The sequence below is a fragment of the Leucoraja erinacea genome, chromosome 1 (genome assembly GCF_028641065.1).
Source record: "Leucoraja erinacea ecotype New England chromosome 1, Leri_hhj_1, whole genome shotgun sequence".
Lineage (NCBI taxonomy): Eukaryota > Metazoa > Chordata > Chondrichthyes > Rajiformes > Rajidae > Leucoraja > Leucoraja erinaceus.
The window spans coordinates 86,485,160-86,509,770 of record NC_073377.1 but is presented as its reverse complement, the minus strand read 5'-3'; the positions used below and the strand labels follow the sequence as shown (position 1 = coordinate 86,509,770).

General features: G+C 42.4%; 1 protein-coding gene across 4 annotated transcripts in view; it reads left to right on the top strand.

Annotated features, from left to right (window-relative positions):
* LOC129698890 (PACRG-like protein) overlaps positions 1–24,247 on the top strand; it is a 105,691-nt gene extending 81,444 nt beyond the window's left edge. For 3 of the 4 annotated variants that reach the window (XM_055638320.1, XM_055638315.1, XM_055638299.1), the window contains exons 2-8: positions 2,937–3,100; positions 7,335–7,402; positions 14,342–14,432; positions 18,912–19,046; positions 19,750–19,857; positions 21,066–21,146; positions 24,031–24,247. In XM_055638320.1, the coding sequence (XP_055494295.1) occupies positions 2,957–3,100; positions 7,335–7,402; positions 14,342–14,432; positions 18,912–19,046; positions 19,750–19,857; positions 21,066–21,146; positions 24,031–24,087 (684 nt within the window). In that variant the 5' untranslated portion in view covers positions 2,937–2,956 and the 3' untranslated portion in view covers positions 24,088–24,247. Of the gene's footprint in view, positions 1–2,155; positions 2,193–2,936; positions 3,101–7,334; positions 7,403–14,341; positions 14,433–18,911; positions 19,047–19,749; positions 19,858–21,065; positions 21,147–24,030 lie in introns of those variants that run through there. The other variant, XM_055638307.1, reaches the window with a different exon arrangement.
* The last annotated feature ends 364 nt before the right edge of the window (positions 24,248–24,611 follow it).

Below are 24,611 nucleotides of genomic sequence, written 5' to 3'. Positions count from 1 at the left end.
TTACTCACCAATAATCTGCACATTGATGCTCATTTGGGAGTTTGCCAGGATCTCTCAGCAGGCCGTTTCATGCTGAATTTTAAGGATGAAATGAGAGTGATGGTCCTTGATCTTGCCCTAATGGCAGTGATTTTCTGGCATCAGGGGGACTTGATAAAACTGAAGCTAATGGGCATCATGAGGAAAACACTTTATTGGTTGATTCACAAGTTGCATAAAAGTGGATGTGGTTGCTGACAGTTAATCTTCACAACCCCAGACATGACTGCAGGAGTTCCTCAGGCCAGTATCCTTGGGCCAATAACATTGGCTGTTTCATCGTTGACCTTCCTTCCTCATAACATAAGGAGGGTGCATGTTGCTGATGTCTATTTCCATTTGCAACTCCTCAGCAAATGAAGCAGCATGCAGAATCTAGACCTAGACAATACTCAGGCATGATTTGTCAAGTGGTCAGTAACTGGGTTAATTAAGTTCTCAAGGTTCTGAAATTAGCATTGTCTGTAAAACTCCACTGATGTGCTATCCGACTATTCAGAGATCCCAAAGATGAACACAAAGTGCTAGGGAGACAAAAATGCTGCAGAAACTCAGCGGGTGAGGCAGCATCTATGGAGCGAAGGAATAGGTGAGGTATCGGGTCGAGACCCTTCTTCAGACTGATGTGGGGGCGGGAAGAAGAAAGGAAGGGGCGGAGACAGTGGGCTGTGGGAGAGCTGGGTTGGGGAGGGGAAGGAGGGAAAAAGCAAGGACTACCTGAAATTGGAGAAGTCAATGTTCATACCACTGGGGTGTAAACTACCCAAGCGAAATATGAGGTGCTACTCCTGCAATTTGTGGTGGGACTCACTCTGGCCATGGAGGAGACCCAGGACAGAAAGGTGGGATTCAGAATGGGAGGGGGAGTTGAAGTACTGAGTCACCGGGAATCAGGTTGGTTAATGTGGATTGTGCGGAGGTGTTGGGCGAAGCGATTGCCAAGCCTGCGCTTGATCTCACCGATGTAGAGCATTTGACATCTAGAGCAGCGGATGCAATAGATGAGGTTGCAGGAGGTGCAGGTAAATCTTTGTCTCACCTGGAAAGACTGCTTGGGTCCTTGCATGGAGTCAAGGGGGGAGGTAAAGCGACAAGTGTAGTATTTCCTGCGGTTGCAAGGGAAAGTACCAGGGTAGTGGGTGGTTTGGGTGGGAAGGGACGAATTGACCAAGAAGTTACGGAGGGAGCGGTCTCTGCAGAAAGCCGAACGGGGAGGAGATTGGAAGATGTGGCCAGTGGTGGGATCCCGTAGGGGGTGGCAAAAGTGCTGGGGTAACTTAGAGGGTCAGGCAGCATCGCTGGAAAAAAAGGATGGGTGACATTCCTGACCCGATACATCACCCATCCTTATATTCCAGAGATGCTGCCTGACCCACTGAGTTACTACAGCATTTTGTGTCTACTGAACAAACCAGCTTCTGCAGCTCCTTTCTACACATATTCCGCGATCCAAATGTTTGCCACTTGGCTCACCAGGTTCTGTGTGCCAGTCTTTCCACTCACCAGCCCTCCGAGTTCCATACTCCCTTCACATTCATTTATTATACTACTGTGTAATATCTAAAAAAATAATTTAAAAATGTATTAATAGAATTTAAATAGGCTGGAATGGCATCACAATGCCCCCTATATGATTGGATCTTTACTATATTTAGTCAGTGGTCATGGTCAGTGATACAGACAAGTGCAAATTACATTTTCAAGAACTGTAGATTTGCACTTTTTGTGGTTTAACCTCTATGGATGGCTGCAGAAGATATTTGGGTTACTAAGCTGGATGTAATAATTACAATTATTTTCTACACTTGCCCAGGAGCACAACAATCACCACACTTTTTTACGATTTTCCTTCAAAGAAAACAGCATCAAGTAAATTATGGAAAGCTTTTCACTGAACCTAAAGCATTTCATTGTAATTAAACCTTATCACTGTACCTAAAATTTTTCACTTACCTCAGTACACGTGACAATAAACAAAACTGAACTGATCTGAGACGGGAAATGTTCCAGTAATTCAAGTGCCACCTTACAGATAAAGGACTAGATTGGCTAGTTGGTGACATTGGCCCTTTCAAATGAAGTTGCTGTTATACCATTCAAATTATTTTAGAAAGAGCTAATTGCATATGGGATGGATTTGCATCAAAATTGTGGTGAGTTACTTTTTTTTAATCATCATTGTCACTGAGAAGAATTCAAAATTAGAAATGTTTAAAATTATTAAAAGAACACACATTTCTGTTAGCAGGGAAAGCAGAATTGTGAACAGTAAATGTTGGATACATAACCGTGCTGCAAGATGATTAACAATAGATAAGGCTCTGTTGATGTAATTCTAGCTGTAATATGGCTTACAACGGAAAGTGCAATGACCCTCATAGGAAATTAATGGAGGAATTTTCAGTGGTGTGTTGAAATGCCACTATCCCAAAGATTACTGAAAATAAGAATACATTTAAGGACAAGTTCACCAACATAAGGAAAGACACTACTCCGCTTCTCTGTCTTATGGCAATGATAAAGTCATGGGACACAAATTATTTTTTTCTCCATGGCTTAATCGGAATGATTGGTGAAATGACGTCTTCACAAGAATTTAATGGTCAAGCTACTTCAGTAAAAGCTTTTTTCATAATTTTTGTGTCAGTCTCTTGTGGCAGTTGTATGTTGATCATTGCTGGCTGTTGAATTATTTAAAAAGACAAAAACACTCTTCTCTCCCAAAGACCGATTAATTTGAGGACATTTACTATACTGTTATAGAATACCGTACAAAATTAGTGAATGTTAGGTTACTGATATCTAGGTAAAGTTTATTGTATCTCTTGAACTATGTAAAGCAATTGACCATCTTGTCATCCCTCGCCAGAAGTCTCACCATCTATTTTTTCTTGCAGTTGGAGGCTATGTGGAAATAATGTCGTCCTTGTCTCATGAGAAAACTAAAATTGAAGTAAAGAGGAAGAAGGCATCAGCAGCAGCAACAAGTAGCTCTGCAGTGCCCACAGTTAAACCACATCCTAGACCCAGTGATCGATTGAACCCAAAAACCATAAATGCAGTAAGTTTCCATAGATTGCTACTAGCTCTTACCTAAGTTTGGATGCAACTTCCTGCAATTAATGATATTTCAGTCTGAAAATACAGTGCTGGAGACTGGAAAGAAGATTTAGGACGCTATCATAGTACCTTTGAGATCCTAGTAACAATTCCAATCCAAAATATTGGAGTCTAAAGGGACTGCGATTTCAGGTGTAGAAATCCTTTTAGATATCTCTTGGACCAAAATCAAAACAGTTATACAATTGGCTTAACCTGGAATGGAGTGATTTTGGATGTTTTAATGTCAAACGAGGTTTGTTTTCTGGCTTTCTGTAGAATTTCTGCCTGCCCCAACACCTTTATTCCAGTTAAAACACACACAAATAATGTCAACAGTCGTGTCCCCACTGGCTAAACTTCCATCGCCCTCAAACGAGGTCACCTAGACGTCTCTGCTCCAGCCCTTGTGGGCATGTGGTGGTTTAAAGATTCAGTAGTGATATTTTCAACCTCGCCGGTTAGGAAAATAACAGTTCTTATTTATTCGTAAGTTAATCAGGTTTTACTAATTCAATTTCCAACGAACTTCTGTTGTTTTAATGCTCAGTGCTGAAAATGTATAATTTGTTCACACTGACATTTACCGAGCAGAACAGATCAGTGTGACCATATACCAATGAATATATATATATACACACATAAATAAACAGATTGCACTTTATCTGTTTATTTATGTGTGTATATATATATCTATATTACTAAAAGTCTGTTCTTGACCGGTTTTGGCCATTTGTGCTGCGATTTCTGAGAGAACGCCGCCACCTACGGCCGCCATTTTTGGCCACCTTGCTCAGAGCCCCCCTCCGCCGCATGTGTGCTGAGGATTTATCCCGTCGATTAAAAATGACAGAGATATTAATGTTTTTATAAAATTCCCCATTCTCTCTGCTGCCCCCGCTGGCGGCAGGGGGGAGGGACTATAAAACCAGGAAGTGGTGTGCCACACAGTCTCTTCAAGATGGAGGAAGGCAGAGGGTCACGTTTCTCTGAGCTGTGAATAACACTGAACACATGTCTACTCAAATGTAAGTGCCCTTAGTGGTTCTAAAATGCTTGCAGAATGTGTCTATTGGTTCTAAAGCTTGCAAAAAAATGTCTATTGGTTCTAAAGCTTGCAAAAAAAATGTCTCTATTGGTTCTAAAGCTTGCAAAAAAGTGTCTATTGCTTCTAAAGCTTGCAAAAAGTGTCTATTGGTTCTAAAGCTTGCAAAAAATGTCTATTGGTTCTAAAGCTTGCAAAACAATGTCTATTGGTTCTAAAGCTTGCAAAAAAATGTCTATTGGTTCTAAAGCTTGCAAAAAATGTCTATTGATTCTAAAGCTTGCAAAAAGTGTCTCTATTGGTTCTAAAGCTTGCAAAAAATGTCTATTGGTTCTAAAGCTTGCAAAAAATGGTTCTATTCGTTCTATTTTTGAAAACTTTACAACCAATAGACCCCTGGTTGGCTTGGGTGTGTCTTGAAATTGAAAGGCACCACTTACTGCAAATGGTGGCATGAAGTTGAAAGGCACTACTTACTGCAAATGGTGGATTGGTTGCTTTGGCTTGAAGTTGAAAGGCACTACTTACTGCAAATGGTGGCTTGGTTGCTTTGGCTTGAAGTTGAAAGGCACTACTTACTGCAAATGGTGGCTTGGGCGTGGCTTGGTGTGCTTTGGCTTGAAGTTGAAAGTCACTACTTACTGCAAATGGGGGGTGGGGGGTGCATTGGCTTGAAGTTGAAAGGCACCACTTACTACAAATGGTGGCATGAAGTTGAAAGGCACTACTTACTGCAAATGGTATGCTTGGGTGGTTGTGGCATTAAATTGAACAGAACTACTGACTGCAAATGGTGGATTGGTTGCTTTGGCTTGAAGTTGAAAGACACTACTTACTGAAAAATAAAATTGTAGTTTTTTTTTTGGGTGCTTTGGCATTAAGTTGAAAGGCACTGCAAATGGTGGCATGAAGTTGAAAGGCACTACTTTTACTGCACTTGAATTTGGTGGCCTTGCACCTTGCTAGAAGTGGTAAGAAACTGCAGTGGTGGCTTGGGAGCTTTGGAATTTCAAGGATTAGCCAACTACCAGCCCTCCAGCCGTGAGTGAGTGAAAGGCACAGCACTTGACTGCAAATGGTGGCATGAGCCCTTGACAGGCACTACTTACTGCAAATGGTGGCTTGGGAGCATTGGCTTGAAGTTGAAAGGCACCACTTACTGCAAATGGTGGCATGAAGTTGAAATGCACTACTTACTGCAAATGGTGGCTTGGGTGCTTTGGCTTGAAGTTAAAAGGCACTTCTGTAAATGCACTTACTTCCTTTTTGCCCTGTATTTTGATTTTAGATAAAACGCTACCACTTACGGCTGTGATTTTTGACCATCTTACTCAGTCCCCCTCCGCTGAGCAGGTGCCGAAAATTCTTCCCATCAATGAAAAATAAAAGTGTTATTAGTTTTTTTTAAAAATGTTGAGAATCTCTCTCCTGTCAATCACTCCATGAAAGCCACACCTTTTCCAGTGGGGGGGGGGGGGGGGTTATAAAACCGGGAAATGTGGGTGTGGCTCGGTCTCTGCAAGATGGAGGAGGGAGAGGACATGACTCGCTGTCATTAGTGGTTTTGCACCCTACTTCAAATGGTATGAAAGTGCACTTGAATTTGGTGGCCTTGCACCCTGCTAGAAGTGGTGTGAGGTTAGACAAAACTGCACTTGAATTTGGTGGCTTCTATACCCTGCTGTTGAAATAGAATTTCAAGGATTGGCCTTAGCCGTGAGGTCCAGTCAACTACCATTGTAGACTTCAGGAAGTCCAGAGGCGGCACGCACACCCCCATCCACCCTTCCAGCCAGCGTCTCTTCTTCCTGAGGAGACTGAAGAAGGTCCATCTGTGAGCATCCTTACCAACTGCATCACAGTATGTATGGCAAACTGAGTTGCCAGCACAACAGGCTTGATTGACTGAGACGCCAGCCCAAGAATCCATTTGGCGCACAATTTGCATACTAGCCCTCTGGAAACCAGTCCCTTCAGCCCACAACACCCATACTGGCGCTCCAGAAAGCCCCCCTTTTATTTATTTATTTAATATATAAATTCACTGGTATATGGTTACACTGATCTGTTCTGTATTTATTTATGCCTACTATATTCTGTTGCGTTGAAACAAAGCAAGAATTTAATTGTCCTATCTGAGACACATGACAATAAACTCTCTTGAATCTTGAATCTTGGTCACAGCCTCTCAACCTCTTGGCCTCTGGATCGTTCCAGGTTGCGACAGATGATCCATTTTATGTCCCACAGCTCACTTCTCACTGCTGTATTGGAGAGGTCACCCTAATTCAGAGTTAAAAAGAGAAAACCTAAGCTAGCTTCTGGTTATTAACCATCAAAAGCTTTTTTTAAACAGCAATACAAAAATACAAGCTGAATAAGTTTATGTCTTTGTTGTTTGGCGGGCGATTAGCTCCAGAATACTTGGGCAAGCTTCTGCGACAGCTGCAATGCATACTTTTAAGTAACATATCCTTTGTTTCATGCAATGTGAGCTACAAGAAAAATGGAGTGCCTTGTGGAGGCAATGAGCCAACAAATAACACGGTTATTAATGGCTGCAAACAGCAACCGTGAAAATCAGAGAGCAGCATGAATTTGGCTTACAGTTTATATTGAGAGCAATGGATTAATGTTAATCACACGTTGTGATCCCTGCACTAGTTTGAGAAATTATTCAATGTGGCCCACATTATATTTCTCACTGTACCTGATTTGACTGTTTTCTGTGTCTAGTTCCTTCTCAATCTTTAAATCGTGATTAAGGAGATAAACCGTTAGTTAGATTGCTTACCTCTGTTCATCTTGTGCTATCACAGAATTCTCTACTGCACAAAATCTAAGCCTGTATATGTTGTATTGCTGCTGATATACAACGTAATACACTAAGATATCTGCTTAATAAGGCAATGATATTGATGCACAATTCTTATATATTCTCCAAATGTTTATGCTGAGAATTCCATCTGATACGGGCACACATGGTAACATCTCATGTATTGTGATCAGCAGAAGGGCTAAGTGTATTTTATCACATTGTGTGAGGATGATTTAAATAATTGTTTTTTTTATAATATACTATATTGTATCATGTTGGTCATGAGTTTTACTGTAATTACTCTGATTTAACATGTCAATATTTATTTTTCAGTTTGGCAATCCATTAAGTGAAAAATCTGCATTTGCCACAGCATATGCAAAAAGAGAGATTCCTTGCAGGTAATTAGTGAAAAGAGGTTGTATTTAAACAATCATCAGTCGGTGGGGGCGCTGCAAGCCGGCAGCCCTGCCAGCAGCGTGTTAGTTTTTTCAACTTTTTAGTTTTTTTTAATGTCCTAATGTGTGGTTTTGGTGTCTCTCTGTATCTTGTGTGGGGGGTGGTGTGGGGCGGTAAGGGGGAAACCGTTTTGTTTGCCTCCTCCATGGAGAGGCGACTTTTTCCATGTCGCCTTCCCCGTGGCCTAACAGCAAGGATCGGTGTGGCCTTTCCCGGAGACGTGCCCGGGGCTTCAGTGGCAAGTGCAGTGCGGACTCTCATCGTGGAGCGGGTGAGCCCTCGCCGGAGGGGAGTGCTCTGTTCGCTGGCCTGTAACGGCCTGAAGCCGCGATCTGCGGAGCTTCAGCTGGCGCGGCGTTCGTAGCCTGGGATCCCTCGTTTGGACCCGGGAGAAGAAGAAGCTCCGACTGCCGGCCCGCGGCCTACTTCTGCCACGGGCGCGCCGGGGTCTTACCATCAGGAGCGGGGTCCCTTGCTGGGACCCCTGGAGAGGAGCTCTGACCGCCGGCCCTGCGGTCTGTGGTGCTTCTGGCTGCGGCATGGCGGGAACTTTTTAAATCTTCGTCTGCCGGCCTGCGGCTAACACCAATCTGAAGCCGCGTTCTCCAGTGGGGAAGCACCGCCCGACTCGGGACTTACCTGGACTATATCTGGATTTTACCTTGTCTGAACTTCTGAACGCTCGCAGTGGCAGCTGCGGAGGGTTGAGGTCCTGACCATGGGGGAAAATGGAGGAGGACTGGCCAAATTTTGTGCCTTCCACCACAGTGGTGGATGTGTTTGTGTTAAATTTTTTTATTGTGTTTTTGTGTGTTCTTTTTATCATTGTACCGCTGCTGGAAAATTCATTTCACTTGCATTTTATGTGCAAGCGACGAATAAAACTGATATTGAAATTGATATTAATCTAATAGATGTTCTGTTAAGACCAAAAATCCTTGAATGACCTACACTGCACTTCAAGTTTTTATTAGTCTGTATTTCATTAAGAAGGACACAAACAACCTTCCTGATATGCTAATGGCCAGAGGATCTGGGGTGACGGAGGAACTGAATGAAATCCACATTAGGCAGGAAATGGTGCTGGATAGACTGATGGGACTGAAGGCTGATAAATCCCCAGGGCCTGATGCTCTGCATCCCAGGGTACTTAAGGAAGTGACTCTATATATTATGGACACATTGGTAATACTTTTTCAATGTTCTATAGATTCAGGATCAGTTCCTGTGGATTGGAGGGTAGCTAATGTTATTGCACTTTTCAAGAAAAGTGGGAGAGAGAAAACGAGGAATTATAGACCAGTTAGCCTGACATCGGTGGTGGGGAAGATGCTGGAGTCAATTATAAAAGATGAAATAGCAGCACATTTGGATAGCAGTAACAAGATCGGCCTGAGTCAGCATGGATGTACGAAGGTGAATTCATGCTTGACTAATCATCTGGAATTTTTTGAGTATGTAACTCGGAAAATGGACAAGGGAGAGACAGTGGATGTAGTGTACCCGGACTTTCAGAAAGCATTTGATAAGATCCCACATAGGAGATTAATGGGCAAAATTAGGGCACATGGTATTGGGGGTAGAGTGCTGACATGGATAGAACATTGGTTGGTAGACAGGAAACAAAGTGTAGGGATTAATAGGTCCCTTTCAGAATGGCAGGCAGTGACTAGTGGGGTACCGCAAGACTCGGTGCTGGGACCGCAGCTATTTACAATATACATCAATGATTTAGATGAAGGGATTAAAAGTAACATTTGCAAATTTGCAGATGACACAAAGCTGGGTGGCAGTGTGAACTGTGAGGAGGACGCTATGTGAATGCAGTGTGACTTGGACAGGTTGGGTGAGTGGGTAGATGCATGGCAGATGCAGTTTAATGTGGATAAATGTAAGGTTATCCACTTTGGTAGCAAAAACAGGAAGGCAGATTACTATCTAAATTGTGTCAAGTTGGGATAAGGGGCAGTACAATGGGACCTGGGGGTCCTTGTTCATCAGTCAATGAAAGTAAGCATGCAGGTACAGCAGGCAGTGAATGGCATGTTGGCCTTTATAACAACAGGAGTTGAATATAGGAGCAAAGAGTTCCTTCTGCAGTTGTGTAGGACCCTAATGAAACCATACCTGGAGTATTGTGTGCAGTTTTGGTCCCCTAATTTGTGAAAGGACATTCTTGCTATTGAGGGATGGCGGGGCTGCCATATTCTGAGTGAATGGAGCTGTTGGGCTTGTATACTCTGGAGTTTACAAGGATGAGGGGATCTTATTGAAACATATAAGATTATTAAGGGTTTGGACACACTAGAGGCAGGAAACATGTTCCCGATGTTGGGGGAGTCCAGAACCAGGGGCCACAGTTTAAGAATAAGGGGTAAGCCATTTAGAACGGAGATGAGGAAACACTTTTTCTCACAGAGTGTTGTGAGTCTGTCGAGTTCTCTGCCTCGGAGGGAGGTGGAGGCCGGTTCTCTGGATACTCTCAAGAGAGAGCTCGATAGGGTTCTTAAAGATAGCGGAGATATGGGGAGAATGCAGGAACGGGTTACTGATTGGGGATGATCAGCCATGATTACATTGAACGGCTGTGCTGGCTCGAAGGGCCGAATGGCCTACTCCTGCACCTGTTGTCTATTGTCTATTTTGCATCCTGGTAATTTTGTAATTCCATTGTTATTTTGCATTATCATGAAAATAGAACTGTACCAAGAAATTAAAGTCCAAGTAAAATCTGAGATTTACACATGGAAACATCAATTTCTTTATCATGCTATTAACGTGACCTATAAAATTGAACTGAGATGTAAGCATTAGGTTTTGTTATGAATTGATCTAATAAAAGATGGAGGGTACCTCGTTCCTCATTTTTAACCTCTTTGACAGAATAACTGTCTGGTATTTTCTTCAACATTCAGCTACAATTCTGTTACACACACAGAACAACATAAAGAGCTACAATAATTTAGTGTTTATCCCCACCCAAATTCCAATGCTTTGCAGTTTATGCGCATATTTAAATAATGAAGATTTTCCATTTAGTATACATTGCTACTTATGCCGCAAGGAATCTTGCCATTATCTTTATCCTATCTTATGAATTTGTTTCGATCTGAATTGATTTTATTTCACTGTGACTGAATTACAATCAGTAACTAGTTGGCATGTATTCCAAGTCAGTATAATTTAATGTTTTTTCCCAGCAGAGAGGAGTATAATTTAAGTAACTCTATAGCGAGATATAAAAACATAGAAGATAGGTGCAGGTGTAGGCCATTCGGCCCTTCGAGCCAGCACCGCCATTCAATATGATCGTAGAAACATAGAAATTAGGTGCAGGAGTAGGCCATTCGGCCCTTCGAGCCTGCACCGCCATTCAATATGATCATGGCTGATCACCCAACTCAGTATCCCGTACCTGCCTTCTCTCCATACCCCCTGATCCCCTTAGCCAGAAGGGCCACATCTAACTCCCTCTTAAATATAGCCAATGAACTGGCCTCAACTACCCTCTGTGGCAGAAAGTTCCAGAGATTCACCACTCTCTGTGTGAAATCATGAAATCATGGCTGATCATCTAAAATCAGTACCCCGTTCCTGTTTTTCTCCATATCCACTGATTCCTTTGGTCCCAAGAGCTAAATGTAACTGCCCTCTGAGGCAGAGAATTCCAAAGATTCACAACTCTGTGGGTGAAAAAGTTTTTCCTCATCTCAGTCCTAAATGGCCTACCCTTTATTATTAAACTGTGACCCCCTGGTTCTGGACTCCCCCAACATCGTGAACATTTTTCCTGCTTCTAGCCAGTCTAATCCTTTCAGAATTTTACATGTTGCTATAAGATCCCCTCTCTTCCTTCTAAATTCCAGTTGACCCATTCTTTCATCATATGTCAGTCCTGCCATGGTTTCTTCCCTTAGTTCCATAGTTCTTCCTTTAGTCAATTATGAACAGTAACTTTGCAAACAATCAAATAACATTCATTATGTTGTTGATGAGGATATCAAACTTGTATTGCACAGTTAAGATTATTTATCATATAATTTCTGTTTGTAAATCTACTTGTTCAGGCGCCATTCTGGATGTTATTGATGAAAGCAAGAATCATATTTGTGATAGGAGGATTCACTTGTAGGATTGACTGCATATTAATTATAATTGGTAATATATGTCCAAAACACCAAACACTGCAGTCTCTAAAGGTGTCAGGCAGCATTTGTGGAGCGAATGGATAGGTTACAGATCTTGACTAGAGAAGGGTCCTCACCCAAAATATCACCTTTCCATTCCCTCCATAGATGCTGCTTGATCCATTGAGTTGCACAGCACTTTATGTTTTGCTCAAGATTCCAGCATCTGCAGCTCTTTGTTGCTCTCCAATATTTACCTTCTAGTTAACAATTGTAATTCATCTTGTGTTGCCTGATGTTACGAAGTGATATCTAAGTGTTGCCAAAAATACATCTTAGTTACTGATGCTGAGATTCAAATTGAGGAACTGGATAGAATACTGATCTTCCATCTCTCAGGGTGGATCATTGCCAAACTGTCATGAAGATGCTCAATAATGGATGCAAAACATTAAACTGAGTATATGTAAGAAGGAACTGCTGATGCTGGTTTAAAGCAAAGATAGGCACAAAAAGCTGGAGTAACTCAGCGGGACGGGCAGCATCTCTGGAGAGAAGGAATGGTTGACATTTCGGGTCAAGACCCTTCAGTCTGAGTAAATTGCCACTGAATTTATATTCTTAATTTGAATTAAAAAGGAAAATTGGCATAGAGACATAATGCACCGTGATGTAAAGACTTACTTTTTGATGACAGAAGCAGATTACCTGGCATGGACCAAAGAACTGCAGGTGCTAGTTTACAAAAAGACACGAAGTGCTAGAGTAACTCGGCAGTCAGGCAGCATCTCCGGAGAATATGGAAGAACTGTTATTTGGCATGTTATCATTGAGTGATTAAAATGGCAAATGTGTTGATAATTACATGTATTTAGATAACTAAACATAGTTTATAAAAAATAAAGATATAACCAATATGGCCAATGAATCTACATCCCACTCCAATATGGCCTACTCCTGCACCTATTGTCTATTGTCTATTGTTCCGCAAATAGAAGACTTGGAGGTCCGCATTCCCTTAAATCAGTTATGCAAGAAGTCCAGGTATGACCTTGATAAGGCCATTAAAAAGGCTAAAAGAGGCGTTTGCTATAAACTAGAGAATGAGGCATAGGTTTCGTAGCTGGGGCTGGGCTGACACACCATCACTTCCTATAAGGTGAAATCATTGGGCAGCTCAAGTGTCAGCAAAGCATCACTCCCAAATGTGCTCCAAACGTTCTGTGCACACTTTGATCGGGAGAACACTGATGTGTCTTTCCGAGCTCCCATAGATGGTATATTCTCAATCTCAGAGGCCGACATCAGACGATCCCATAGGAGGGTGAACCCTCAAAAAGCACCTGTGCTTGGTGCTATAGCTGGTCGTGTTCTTAAAACCTGTGCAGCCCAACTGGCTGGACTTTTTGGGGACATTTTCAACCTCTCATTACTGAGGCTTGACGCTTCCACCTGCTATATTTCCTCCTCAATAACCATCAACATGGGAGCACCTCAAGGCTGTGCTCAGCCCCTTGCTCTACTCACTCCATATTCACAACTGTGTAGCTAGACACAGTTTGAACTCCATCTACAAGTTTGCTGGACAAATTGCGGGAGACGATAAGTCAGAGTATAAAAGGGAGATCGGTCGACTGACCAAATGGTGCCAGGCCAACAACCTTGCTCTCAATGTTAGTAAGTCCAAGGATCTGATTGTAGAATTTAGAAGAGACCTGACTTCATCAACGGGAAGTTCAAATTCCCGGTGTGCATATCTCTGAAGATCTTTCCTGGACCCAGCACATTGATGCAATCATAAAGAGAGCCTGTCAATACCTCTACCTCCTGAGAAGATTGCAGAGATTGGAATGTCAATACCTGAATACTCTCTTGAACTTCTACAGATGTACAGTAGAGAGCATATTGAGTGATTGCAACATGGCCTGGTTCATCAACTTAAATGGCCAGGAATGAAGAAGATTGCAAAAAGTGGTAAACACTGCCCAGTCCATCACAGGTATTGATGATCAGCATTGAAGGTATCTACACGAATCATTGCTACAGAAAGGCAGCCAGCATCATCAGAGACCCACATCATCCTGACCACACTCCCATTTCACTCCTGCCATCAGGAAGAAGACATAGCCTGAAAACCAACATCCGGGTTCAGGAGCATAGAACATTCCTGTCTACCATCATCAGGCTATTAAACACTACAACCTCCAAATAAGCCCTGAAATATATTGACAGGTGCATTATTTTTGTCTTTGCAGTAGTATTGGTCACTATTTGTTTTAAAAAATATATATATATCCTGAACTTTCTCATTGTTTATTATGGATTTTACCGTGTACTGTGTTTACCTATCTGTTGTCCTGCTGCATGTAGAAACTTCATTGTTCCATTTCGGAACATATGACAATAAATCATTCTTGTCTCTTGACACGGATGGTTTCATCAATTACTATATTTTAGGTTTCTTTCAGCTGTTAAAAGAAGGTGATTATTTATTTTCTCTCCACTTTTACAAAGGCTCATAAGTTTTAAAGTGTGTTCACAGATAATCAGAGATTACACCCAAGTTATTCATTTTATATTTGCTGAGTATAAAACTACTTTGTCCAAAATGTCACAAATGTTACATATAATATGCTTTGAAACAATTTGAAGTGATAAAGTGGTTTATAAATGAGAAGGCTTGTTGAGAGCAGTGGTATTCAAATCCAAATACTTGTGAATGTTGTTGTTTAATACATATTTTCTTCCCATTAGGTTGGTTCATGGTTCAGTCAGTCATAAACTGCAATGGGAGCAGCCACCAGAGACCATTTCCTTTGACCCTGTCCTTATCATCTTAGCTGAGGTAAGTGGTAAAAATGGATTAAACTATGTTTCACTAAACCATATGGCTCTAGAATCCATGTCTTGAAAAGTTCAATCAGTATATATACCAAAACCGTGCATCATTTCTACAATTAGTAGCAGCTGCCTTCTCTATTTCAACCATTTCTCTGAATACATCAAAACTTCAACATTTGTTGCTTTGGATTTCAGCCTTCCCACAGGAGATTGGCCAGAATTTAAAACAACAAGCACAGAACAGTACAGCACAGGAACAGAGCCTACGAGCCACAATGCTTGTGCTGAACATCAGGTCAAGATCAATTCTTATCTACTTGCACATAATCAAACATCCCTCCATTCCCTGCATATCATTGTGCTAATCTCAAAGTCTCAAAATGCCACAACTTACCTTCCTCACCCACCACCCCCAACAGCGCGTTCCAGGCATTAACGATACTCAGTGTGAAAAAGAAACTTACCCCGCACACCTCCTTTAAACTTTGCCCCTTTCAGCTTATGCAAATTCCTTGTAAGTGAATACTTGGTCAATAAACTTACTTACTTACTTACTTAAAGCCATGGTCTCTGGTATGTGCTATTTCTGTCCTGAAAAAAAGTTCTGACTGTCTACCCTTTCATGGCCTTGTATAATTTTATATACTTCTATCAGACCTCCCCTCAACCTCTGCTGTTTTTCAAAAATGGGTGGCGGGAGGGGGGTTTGTGGAGGCAAGGGGGCTTGTAGGGGGGGGGAGGGGCGTGGTGGAAGGTTGTGTGGGCAGGGGGGAAGGGTGTGGGGGCAAGGGTGGATTGTGGGGGGGGAGGGGTGTGCGGGAGAGGTGGGTGGGTTGTGGGGACGGGGCAGCGAGCGTTGTGGAGCCGGGAGAGGGGGGTGTGTGGGGGGGGGGGGGGGTGTATGGGGGGGGGTATATTGTGTGGGTGGGGGGGAAGGGTGTGTGGGGGGGGGGTGTGTGGGCGGGGTGGAAGAGAGTTCGGAGAGAAAAGACGGGGCAGAGGGGGATATCTAGGGGGAGGGGGGCAGCAGTCAGTGATGGGAACCAGAGGGGAAGGGGCTGCAGCTGACTCGCAGCAGGCGCTGATTGCTGGACATTTTCCTCCGTCGAGATCAGAGTCTCCTTTTTCCGTCTGGCAACATCGGCGACATCTCCGACTCTGCTCTGAGCTGGGCTGGGCCGGGCTGGGTTGGGTTGAGTTAAGCTGGGCTGGGCCGCTTCCGGACCATCCGAAAACTGTGTCTGGTTGGAGACCAGGCCATCAAGAGCCGAGCATCCAGAGCTTCCCTCAGCTCCAGTAGGATCTCCGTTTTCCATTTGGCGACATTGGTGACATCTCCACGCTGGGCTGGGTTGTGTGGGGCCGCTTCCGGTCCCTCCGAAAATTGTATCTGGTTGGAGACCTCCGCTGGCCATCCAGAGCGTTCCTCAGCTGCAGTAAAGACGCAATGGCGCAGGAAGGGGAGGACTGCCCTACGGAGTGACAGGAGAAAAGACCAATCCATGCGGCACCGAGAGGAGATTGATCTGCGCACGCACAATCCTTGTTAACTTTTACATTAGATCTCCATTCGGAACTAAACTTGGCACACTTACATCAGAGGAGAACTGTGAGTACACTGGCGAAAAATCGTAGCGCTATCGCGTACCGTTTTTGCGCAAATAGAAAGACTGTGCAAACCAGAAGATAACAAGATCAGACTTTTAGTTTTGTATAGATATTTGTCTGATTTATGCACATTATTATTGAGATACAAATCATCAGTAACATGGTAAGAAAGAGTGACTCCATGAATTAGATTAACACACTCAATGCTTTGGGTCATTTTTTGGTTAGCAGTGTAAAATTAACATGTTTATAAGCCATAGAGTTATAGAGTGATAGAGTGTGGAAACAGGCCCTTCGGCCCAACTTACCCACCCTGGCCAACAATGTCCCAGCTACACTAGTCCCACCTACCTGCACTTGGTCCATATCCCTCCAAACCTGTCCTATCCATGTACCTGTCTAACTGTTTCTTAAACAATGGCATAGTCCCAGCCTCAACTACCTCCTCTGGCAGCTTGTTCCATGCACCCACCACACTTTGTGTGAAAAGGTTTCTCCTCCGATTCCTATTTAATCTTTTCCCCTTCACATTAAACCTCTGGTCCTCAATTCGCCTACTCTCGGCAAGAGACTATGTGCATCTGCCCGATCTGTTCCTGTCATGATTTTGCATACCTCTATAAGATTTCCCCTCATACTGCTGTGCTCCATGTAATGGAGCCCCAGCCTATTCAACCTCTCCCTATAGCTCACACCTTCAAGTCCTGGCAATATCCTCATAAATCTTTTCTGAACCCTTTTAAGCTTGACAACATCTTTCCTAGAAAAGGGTGTCCAGGACTGAACACAATATTCTAAAGTCTCACCAATGTCTTATACAACTGCAACATGACCTCCCAACTTCTATACTCAATACTCTGACTGATGAAGGCCAAAGTGCCAAAGCCTTTTTGACCACCTTATCTACTTGCGACTCAACATTCAAGGAACCATGCACCTGTACTCCTAGAACTAAATTTTAGTTAGCTAACCTACAAACAGCCCAGCTCCTAACTCTCCCCCTACCTCCCCCCCCCTCCCCCATTCACTGCACTTCCCTGTGCCACACATGGACTTGCACCCATTTTTTTTTTTTACATTGCACCTCTCTTCCTCCCCTTTGCCCATTTCTCCCATTCCACCTATATTCCTTCCTCTGGGTTTACAATGTTCACCTCTTCTATCTTTGGCTCACACTTTTTGCGTTTTCATCTTTGGTTTTTAGATGCACAGACTCTCTTGCACAGTCTCTTCCCCACTATTGGGGAATAGAAAAACAGAGGACATAGGTTTAAGGTGAGGGATATGGCCCAAACATAGGCAGGTGGGACTTGTGTATATGGACCATGTTGGCCAGTGTGGGCAGGTTGGGCCGAAGGGCCTGTTTCCACGTTGTGAAACTCTATGACTATGACTCTTTGTCCAACCATCTGCCTATCAAAAAATGCTCTCACCTGGATCCACCTATCACTTGTGTGGGAAGGAACTGCAGATGCTGATTTATACTGAAGATAGACACAAAAAGCTGGAGTAACTCAGCAGGAGAAAAAATAGGTGGCATTTTGGGTCGAGACCCTGCAGACTGGTTAGGGATAAGGGAAACAAGAGATATAGACGATGATGTGGAGAGACAAAGAACAATGAATAAAACATATGCAAAAAAGTAAAGATGATAAAGGAAACGGGCCATTGTTAGCTGTTTATAGGGTGAAAATGAGAAGCTAGTGTGACGTTTCGGGTTGAGACTCTTCTTCAGACTGATGTCGGGAGTGGGCGGTACAGAGATAGAATGTAGTCGGAGACAGTATGACTGGTGGGAGAACTGGGAAGGGGAAGGGGATGGAGAGAGTGAAAGCAAGGGCTACTTGAAGTTAGAGAAGTCAATGTTCATACCGCTGAGGTATAAGCTACCCAAGTGAAAAATGAGGTGTTGTTCCTCCAATTTGCGCTGGGCCTCACTCTAACAATGGAGGAGACCCAGAACAGAAAGGTCAGATTGGGAATAGGAGGGGGATTAAAGTGCTGAGCAACCGGGTGATCAGGTAGGTTAAGGCTGACTGAGCGGAGGTGTTCTGCAAAACAATCGCTGAGCCTGCGCTTGGTCTCGTCGATATACAGGAGTTGACACCTGGAACAGTAGATGAGGTTGGAGGAGGTGCAAGTGAACCTCTGCCTCACCTGAAAAGACTGTCGGGGTCCTTGATGGAGTCGAAGGGGGGACGTAAAGGGACAGGTGTTGCATCTCCTGCGTTTGCAGGGGAAAGTACCTGGGGAGGGCTTGGTTTGTGTGGGAAGGGACGCGTTGACCAGGGAATTGTGGAGGGAATGGTTTTTGCGGAAAGCAGAAAGGGTGGAGATGGGAAGATGTGGCCAGTAGTGGTATCCCGTTGGAGAGGGCGAAAATGTTGGAGGATTATATACTGTATGCGGCGGCTGAAGGTGTGGATTTCAACTTCCCAGGTCTCCCACCAGTCTTTCTGTCTCCGACTACATTCTATCTCTGTCCCACCCACTCCCCTGATATCAGTCTGAAGAAGGGTCTCAACCTGAAACGTCACCCATTTCTTCTCTCCTGAGATACTGCCTGTCACGCTGAGTTGCTGTAGCTTTTTGTGTATATCTTTCACCTATTATTTGTCAGGCTTTGTCCTGCCCCTCCTCTCTTCCAGCTTTCTCCTCCCATCGCAATTTGTCTGATGAAGTATCCCGACTCGAAAGGTCACCTATTCATGTTTTCTAGAAATGCTGCTTAACCAACAAAGTGATGAAATTGTTTTGAGCACTGGGTGGGTTTGTTGTACAGTAAAGACAGTGCCGAGTCAAATTCAGAGGCAGATTGTGTTGGGAAATGCCAGTGTCTAGCTTTATGTAAATATTTGCCTGTTTCCTTACATAGGGATTAAGAGAAACCAAACACCCTTATACATTTGTAGCCAAAGAAGGCTTCAAGGAGTTGCTGGAGGTTGAAGATGCGGCTGAAAAGGCGATTCCATTAGTTCCAAAGGTGATTCCAAAGTTAAAAGCTGCTCTGGTAAGTTATCAGTAGATCTTCTACAATTGATAGTTTGGTCTTGCTGCAATAAAGGACCTTCTTCATTTCAGTTTATGTTTTCCTAGGGATTATGAAAATAACATAATAGTTTGGGGTTTATTGCAAAGTATTATGTAAAACTCTTGCAATATTCACAGCCACAAAATAAATGCTACGGTAAATTCAAATATGCAAGGGTACCCATAGGCAAGAGTACTATCCAATTCATCTCTACCCTATTGCAGACATTGGACTTTATTTATGGAACTCATGCACTACAATGCTGACAATTATATTCCACACTGCATTTTGCACTTTTCGCTATCTATTACACTTGAGTTTGACCTGATTGTATTTAGGTATTATTACCCACTGAATCACTCCAGCATTTATGCCCATCTTCGGTGTAAACCAGCATCTGCAGTTCCTTCCTACACATATATCTGGACTGGTTGTAAATAGTTAATGCTGAATGGATTTATGGTAATGCATCGATCCTTCGTTTGATAAAATGCAGTGCTCATTTACTGGCTAATGTTTGGTAAAAATGAGGATTTTCAGTGTTTCTGCATTATTACATGGTATTGCAGTTTAAATAATGTTCGGGGGAATGCAGATGACAATGAGATTGCACAGTAGCTTGTTAAATAATAATCATATTTTAGTTGGTCACTGTTTCTAAGTGCTGCTTTTCTCCCTAAAGACACATTCAGATGTTGAAGTATTTGAGAGGGGATTACATGGTTTGGTCCAGCTGAGTGCAGTTGTTGGCCCTGCTGTGAATGACCATCTTAAACATCTGTTGACTAGCGTAAGTATCTGGAGCTGCATTTTAAGAGAGTGGCTGCTGGCATGGCCTTCTATTTTGTTTCAATATTGTTAATTTTTCTTATGAATGTACAAGACTGAATAAACAGCTAGAAGCTTGTGAGATTTTTGTAAATAATCCCAAAATTCAAAAAATACATTTCATAATCATTAGTTCTTGCCAATAGATGTGTCAGTCCACATAATGGTTGAATGCCAATCAGAGTAGAACGGCTAGAAAAAAACACACTTCACACAAAGTGACTTCACAGCCAACTTTAGAAGTTGCAGCACTGAAAATTTAGAGTAAGTTGGCTAAGGTACATCTTCATGTATCTCATGAAAGGTTTACAGCATGCTTGACCTCATATTATTCGATGAGCCCTTATCAATTGCCATCATTGCTGTCTCTCCTTTGTTTCTATGTTGTGCCTATATTAATGTGTTCTTGGTGTGTGATATGTCCATAAGTCTGGTTTAGTGCCTGCAAGTAAGATTGGCTCACGGTTCACAAACAAACCTTTTGACATCTGCCTGCTACATCCGGAAGCACATGAGACAATCTTTCACATAATTTAAGTGTGGTTATGGAACAACACACAATATTGCCATTAAATGAACTATCACACGTTTGTGCGATTAATGTTTTTGGATAATATATCCAAATTCTTTTGTAACAATAGATCTTCACACCTTCATTCTCTTAGAATTATAGTCATACAGCATGGAAACATTCCCTTCGGCCTAACTTGCTTTTGCGGACCAAGATGCCCCATCTGCACCTGCCTGCATTTGGCGATAATCCCTCCAAACCTATCCTATCCATGTACAGTGTACCTGTCCAAATGTTTTCTTAAATGTTGTTTGATAATAATTGCAATTAAAATATTTTCATTTGGAAACACAGACTATTTTATAACCAATTTAGCAGCATTTTCACAGTCACCTTCAGTCTGCCTAGCAATGTATTTTGAACTATTATTTTACAGTAGTATTTGTGCAATTCTTTGTCCGACAGTGTTTCCTGATTTCTAGTCAAGTCCTCTGAATAGTTGAGACCGTTGACAATTTGAGAGATGCTGCCACCATAAAGTGGCAGTGACTCTCTTGTGTTTTAGGAGTTTTTATTTACACCCGAGTGTTTATTTTCCTGAAGAATTCTCTTTGCATTCTGAATTTTACAAATCTAAAATCTTTTTTTTCCTGCACAAGTTGTCAAAAGGACTGATGGATAAAAACCTTAAGCAGTTGATCACAGATGCCCTGCAGAGACTAGAACTACATGGTGGAAAGGTATGCGTGTCCATGAATAGTTTCAAACAAGCTAAATCTTCTTATTTTACCTTGCTTTATAGTTTTCATGCTGGAATTCACAATTAATTGCACAGGTACAAAAATATCATGTTAATGCCACCTACACATATTTTAAAACTATTGTAATTCAGCCAAGAATGTTGTATTTCAACAAATTCTGGAACTTGAATCAATCTGAAAATTGGATTATAATGCACCTTTCAAAATGTGATATAATGAAACCTGTGCCACTGTACCTGTCCCCATTACAGGTGTTGATTTTGTTCTTGTTTGTAATCATATGTTGTTAGATATGGATATAGATTCTCCCTATCTATGTCTAGCACCCATTAAAATAATTTCTATTTGCACTGCCACATTTAATTTGCAGTGCTCTTCTGCTACATTTAAAATCTGTGAAATAATTAATTTCAGGCTTGCGTGGTGTTTGCAAAGAGAGGATGGGAGTTGATATATAAACAAGGCAGCAAAGTGAGACTTGGGAAGTGAGAAAAATATTTTAATATTATATTTAATAGTTCTGTTTAGCAGCATTCCAACTTCTAATAGTAAAATCTAGGTAAAAAGTATTTTTTTTTACTGTTGTTCACAACTTGTGCATAGAAAATAGGTGCAGTAGACCATTCGGCCCTTCAAGCCAGCACCGGCATTCAATATGATCATGTTGATCATCCGAAATCTGTCTTTTTCCCCCATATCCCTTGATTCCCTTTACCCTGAGCTAAATCTAACTATCTCTTGAAAACATAGTGAATTGGCTTCTGTGGCAGAGAATTCCTGCATCTACCCAATGTATGTTTCTATAAGATCCCATTTCATCCTAAATTCCAGTGAATACAAGCCTAGTCAACCCATTCTTTCATGATTTATCTTTTTATATTTTGAAGTAAATTTCTATTCTATGTACCTTATTCAATTTGATTCAAGTATATTTAACGAATTAAGTAATGCCAACTTCTGAGAAGATAGTCTTCCATAGGCGGCCTTTGGATTACAGAATTCAAAATTCACCACTGAACAAATTGATCAATAGAATGAAATGTTAAGTGAATGTTAATACAAATGTGGGTCCCTTGATGACAGAAACAGATGAATTTATTATGCGGAACAAGGAAAGGCAGAGGAGTTGAACAGGTACTTTGGATCTGTCTTCGCGAAGGAAGACACAAACGTATGCATTGTACTAGTGGCCAAAGGTACTAGTGGCCAGAGGATCTAGGGTGATGGAGGAACTGAAGGAAATTCACATTAAGCAGGAAATGATGTTGGGTAGACTGATGGGACTGAAGGCTGATAAATCCCCATGGCCTGATGGTCTGCATCCCAAGGTACCTAAGGAGGTGGCTCTAGAAATCGTGAACACATTGGAGATCATTTTTCAATGTTCTATAGATTCAGGATCAGTTCCTGTGGATTGGAGGATAGCTAATGTTATCCCACTATTTAAGAAAGGAGAGAGAGAGAAAATGGGGAATTATCGACCAGTTAGCCTGACATCGGTGGAGGGGAAGATGCTGGAGTCAATTATAGAAGATGAAATAGCGGCACATTGGATAGCAGTAACAGGATCGGTCCAAGTCAGCATGGATTTACGAAGGGGAAATCATGCTTGACTAATCTTCTGGAATTGTTTTAGGGTGCGACTAGGAACATGGACCAGGCAGAGCTTGCAGTGTACCGAGACATAGAAAGATAGAAACATAGAAAATAAATGCAGGAGTAGGCCATTCGGCCCTTCGAGCCTGCACCGCCATTCAATATGATCATGGCTGATCATCCAACTCAGTATCCTGTACCTGCCTTCTCTCCATACCCCCTGATCCCGTTAGCCACAAGGGCCACATCTAACTCCCTCTTAAATATAGCCAATGAACTGGCCTCAACTACCTTCTGTGGCAGAGAATTCCAGAGATTTACCACTCTCTGTGTGAAAAATGTTTTACATCTAATGAATTGGCCTCCACTGCCTTCTGTGGCAGATAATTCTACAGATTCACAACTGCCTGAAAAAGTTTTTCCTCATCTCAGTCATAAATGTCCTCCCCCTTATTCTTAAACTGTGTCCCCTGGTTCTGGACTCCCCCAACATCGGGAACATAGTCTGTCCAATCCCTTAAGAATTTTATATGTTTCTATAAGATCTCTTCTCATCCACCCGGGTAGCGCCAGCAATGGTTGCCTCGCCGACAGTCAGTCTATCTCTTTCTTCTTTGATGTTGTTTTTAGTAAGTGTTAAATGTATGTTTTTAATGTTCTTTAGCTTGTTTTAGGTGGGGTGTGGGAGAGGTGGTTGAGGGACACTGTCTCTAATCCCTTATCTCGACGGAGATGCGATTTTGTTTTCTCCGTATCATATCTCTGTCTGCACTGCGACATAACATCGAGGAGTTGGCGGCCTTTGTGACAGACCGACTTTGAGAGCTCCATCGCGGATGCCTGTGGGACTTCAACGTCACTGAGCTCGCGATCCCTTTGCCAGGGATCGATCTCTGAGCTCTACCGCGGGAGCCTGCTAACTTTAACATCGCAGAGCTTGCGGTCTCTGGTCAGAGACTGACTTCAGGAACTACAAGTTGCAGGAACTTCGACAGCCGGCTGTGGGAGCTTCGATCGCCCCGACGCATGGTTTCACTGCCTCGACCGTGGGAGAACAAAAAGGAAGAGGATTGAACTTTATTGCCATCTGTCACAATGAGGAACGTGGGGAATTCACTGTGGTGGATGTTTATGTTAACTTTTGTATAGTGTGTCTTGTTGCTTTTTTACGTGACAATAAAAGACCTTTGAAACCTTTAATTAATTGCTGAGGCTTGAGACCCTTGAGAAATGAAATAGCATAATTATTTTTCCATCTCTGTTGCAGGATTGCCTGGTCATTATTAAATCCAAAATTCCTACCTATTGCTCTGTTTACAATTGAAAAAGACGATGTCTACATTTGGTCAATATATTCAGCATCCAGCTGAAAACCACAGATGGCGAGAGCATCTCGCAGGAGTTTTGTCTGATCACGTGAAGTTCTGTTTTATTTTCTGTAGTTTTGTGTACAAAATCAAATAAATATATGAAATCACAAATGATACGAAGGCGTCAAGTTATTCTATACTGGCCACATAAATCAGAGACTAAATAATTTTGGAAGATCATGAACTTTACTTTAGATTTTACTTTAGTGATACAGCATGGAAACAGGCCCTTCGGCCCATGGAGTCTGCCCCAACCAGTAATCACCCCGTACACACACACTATCCTACACACCAGGGACAATTTAGCAATTTTTACCAAAGCCAATTAACCTACAAACCTGTACGTCTTTCGAGTGTGGAAGGAACACCTGGAGAAAACTTATGTGGTCACAGAGAGAATGCGCAAACTCTTAAGGTAGCACGTGTAGTCTGGATCGAATCCGGGTAGCAATTCTACTGCTGTGCCATTGTGCCACCC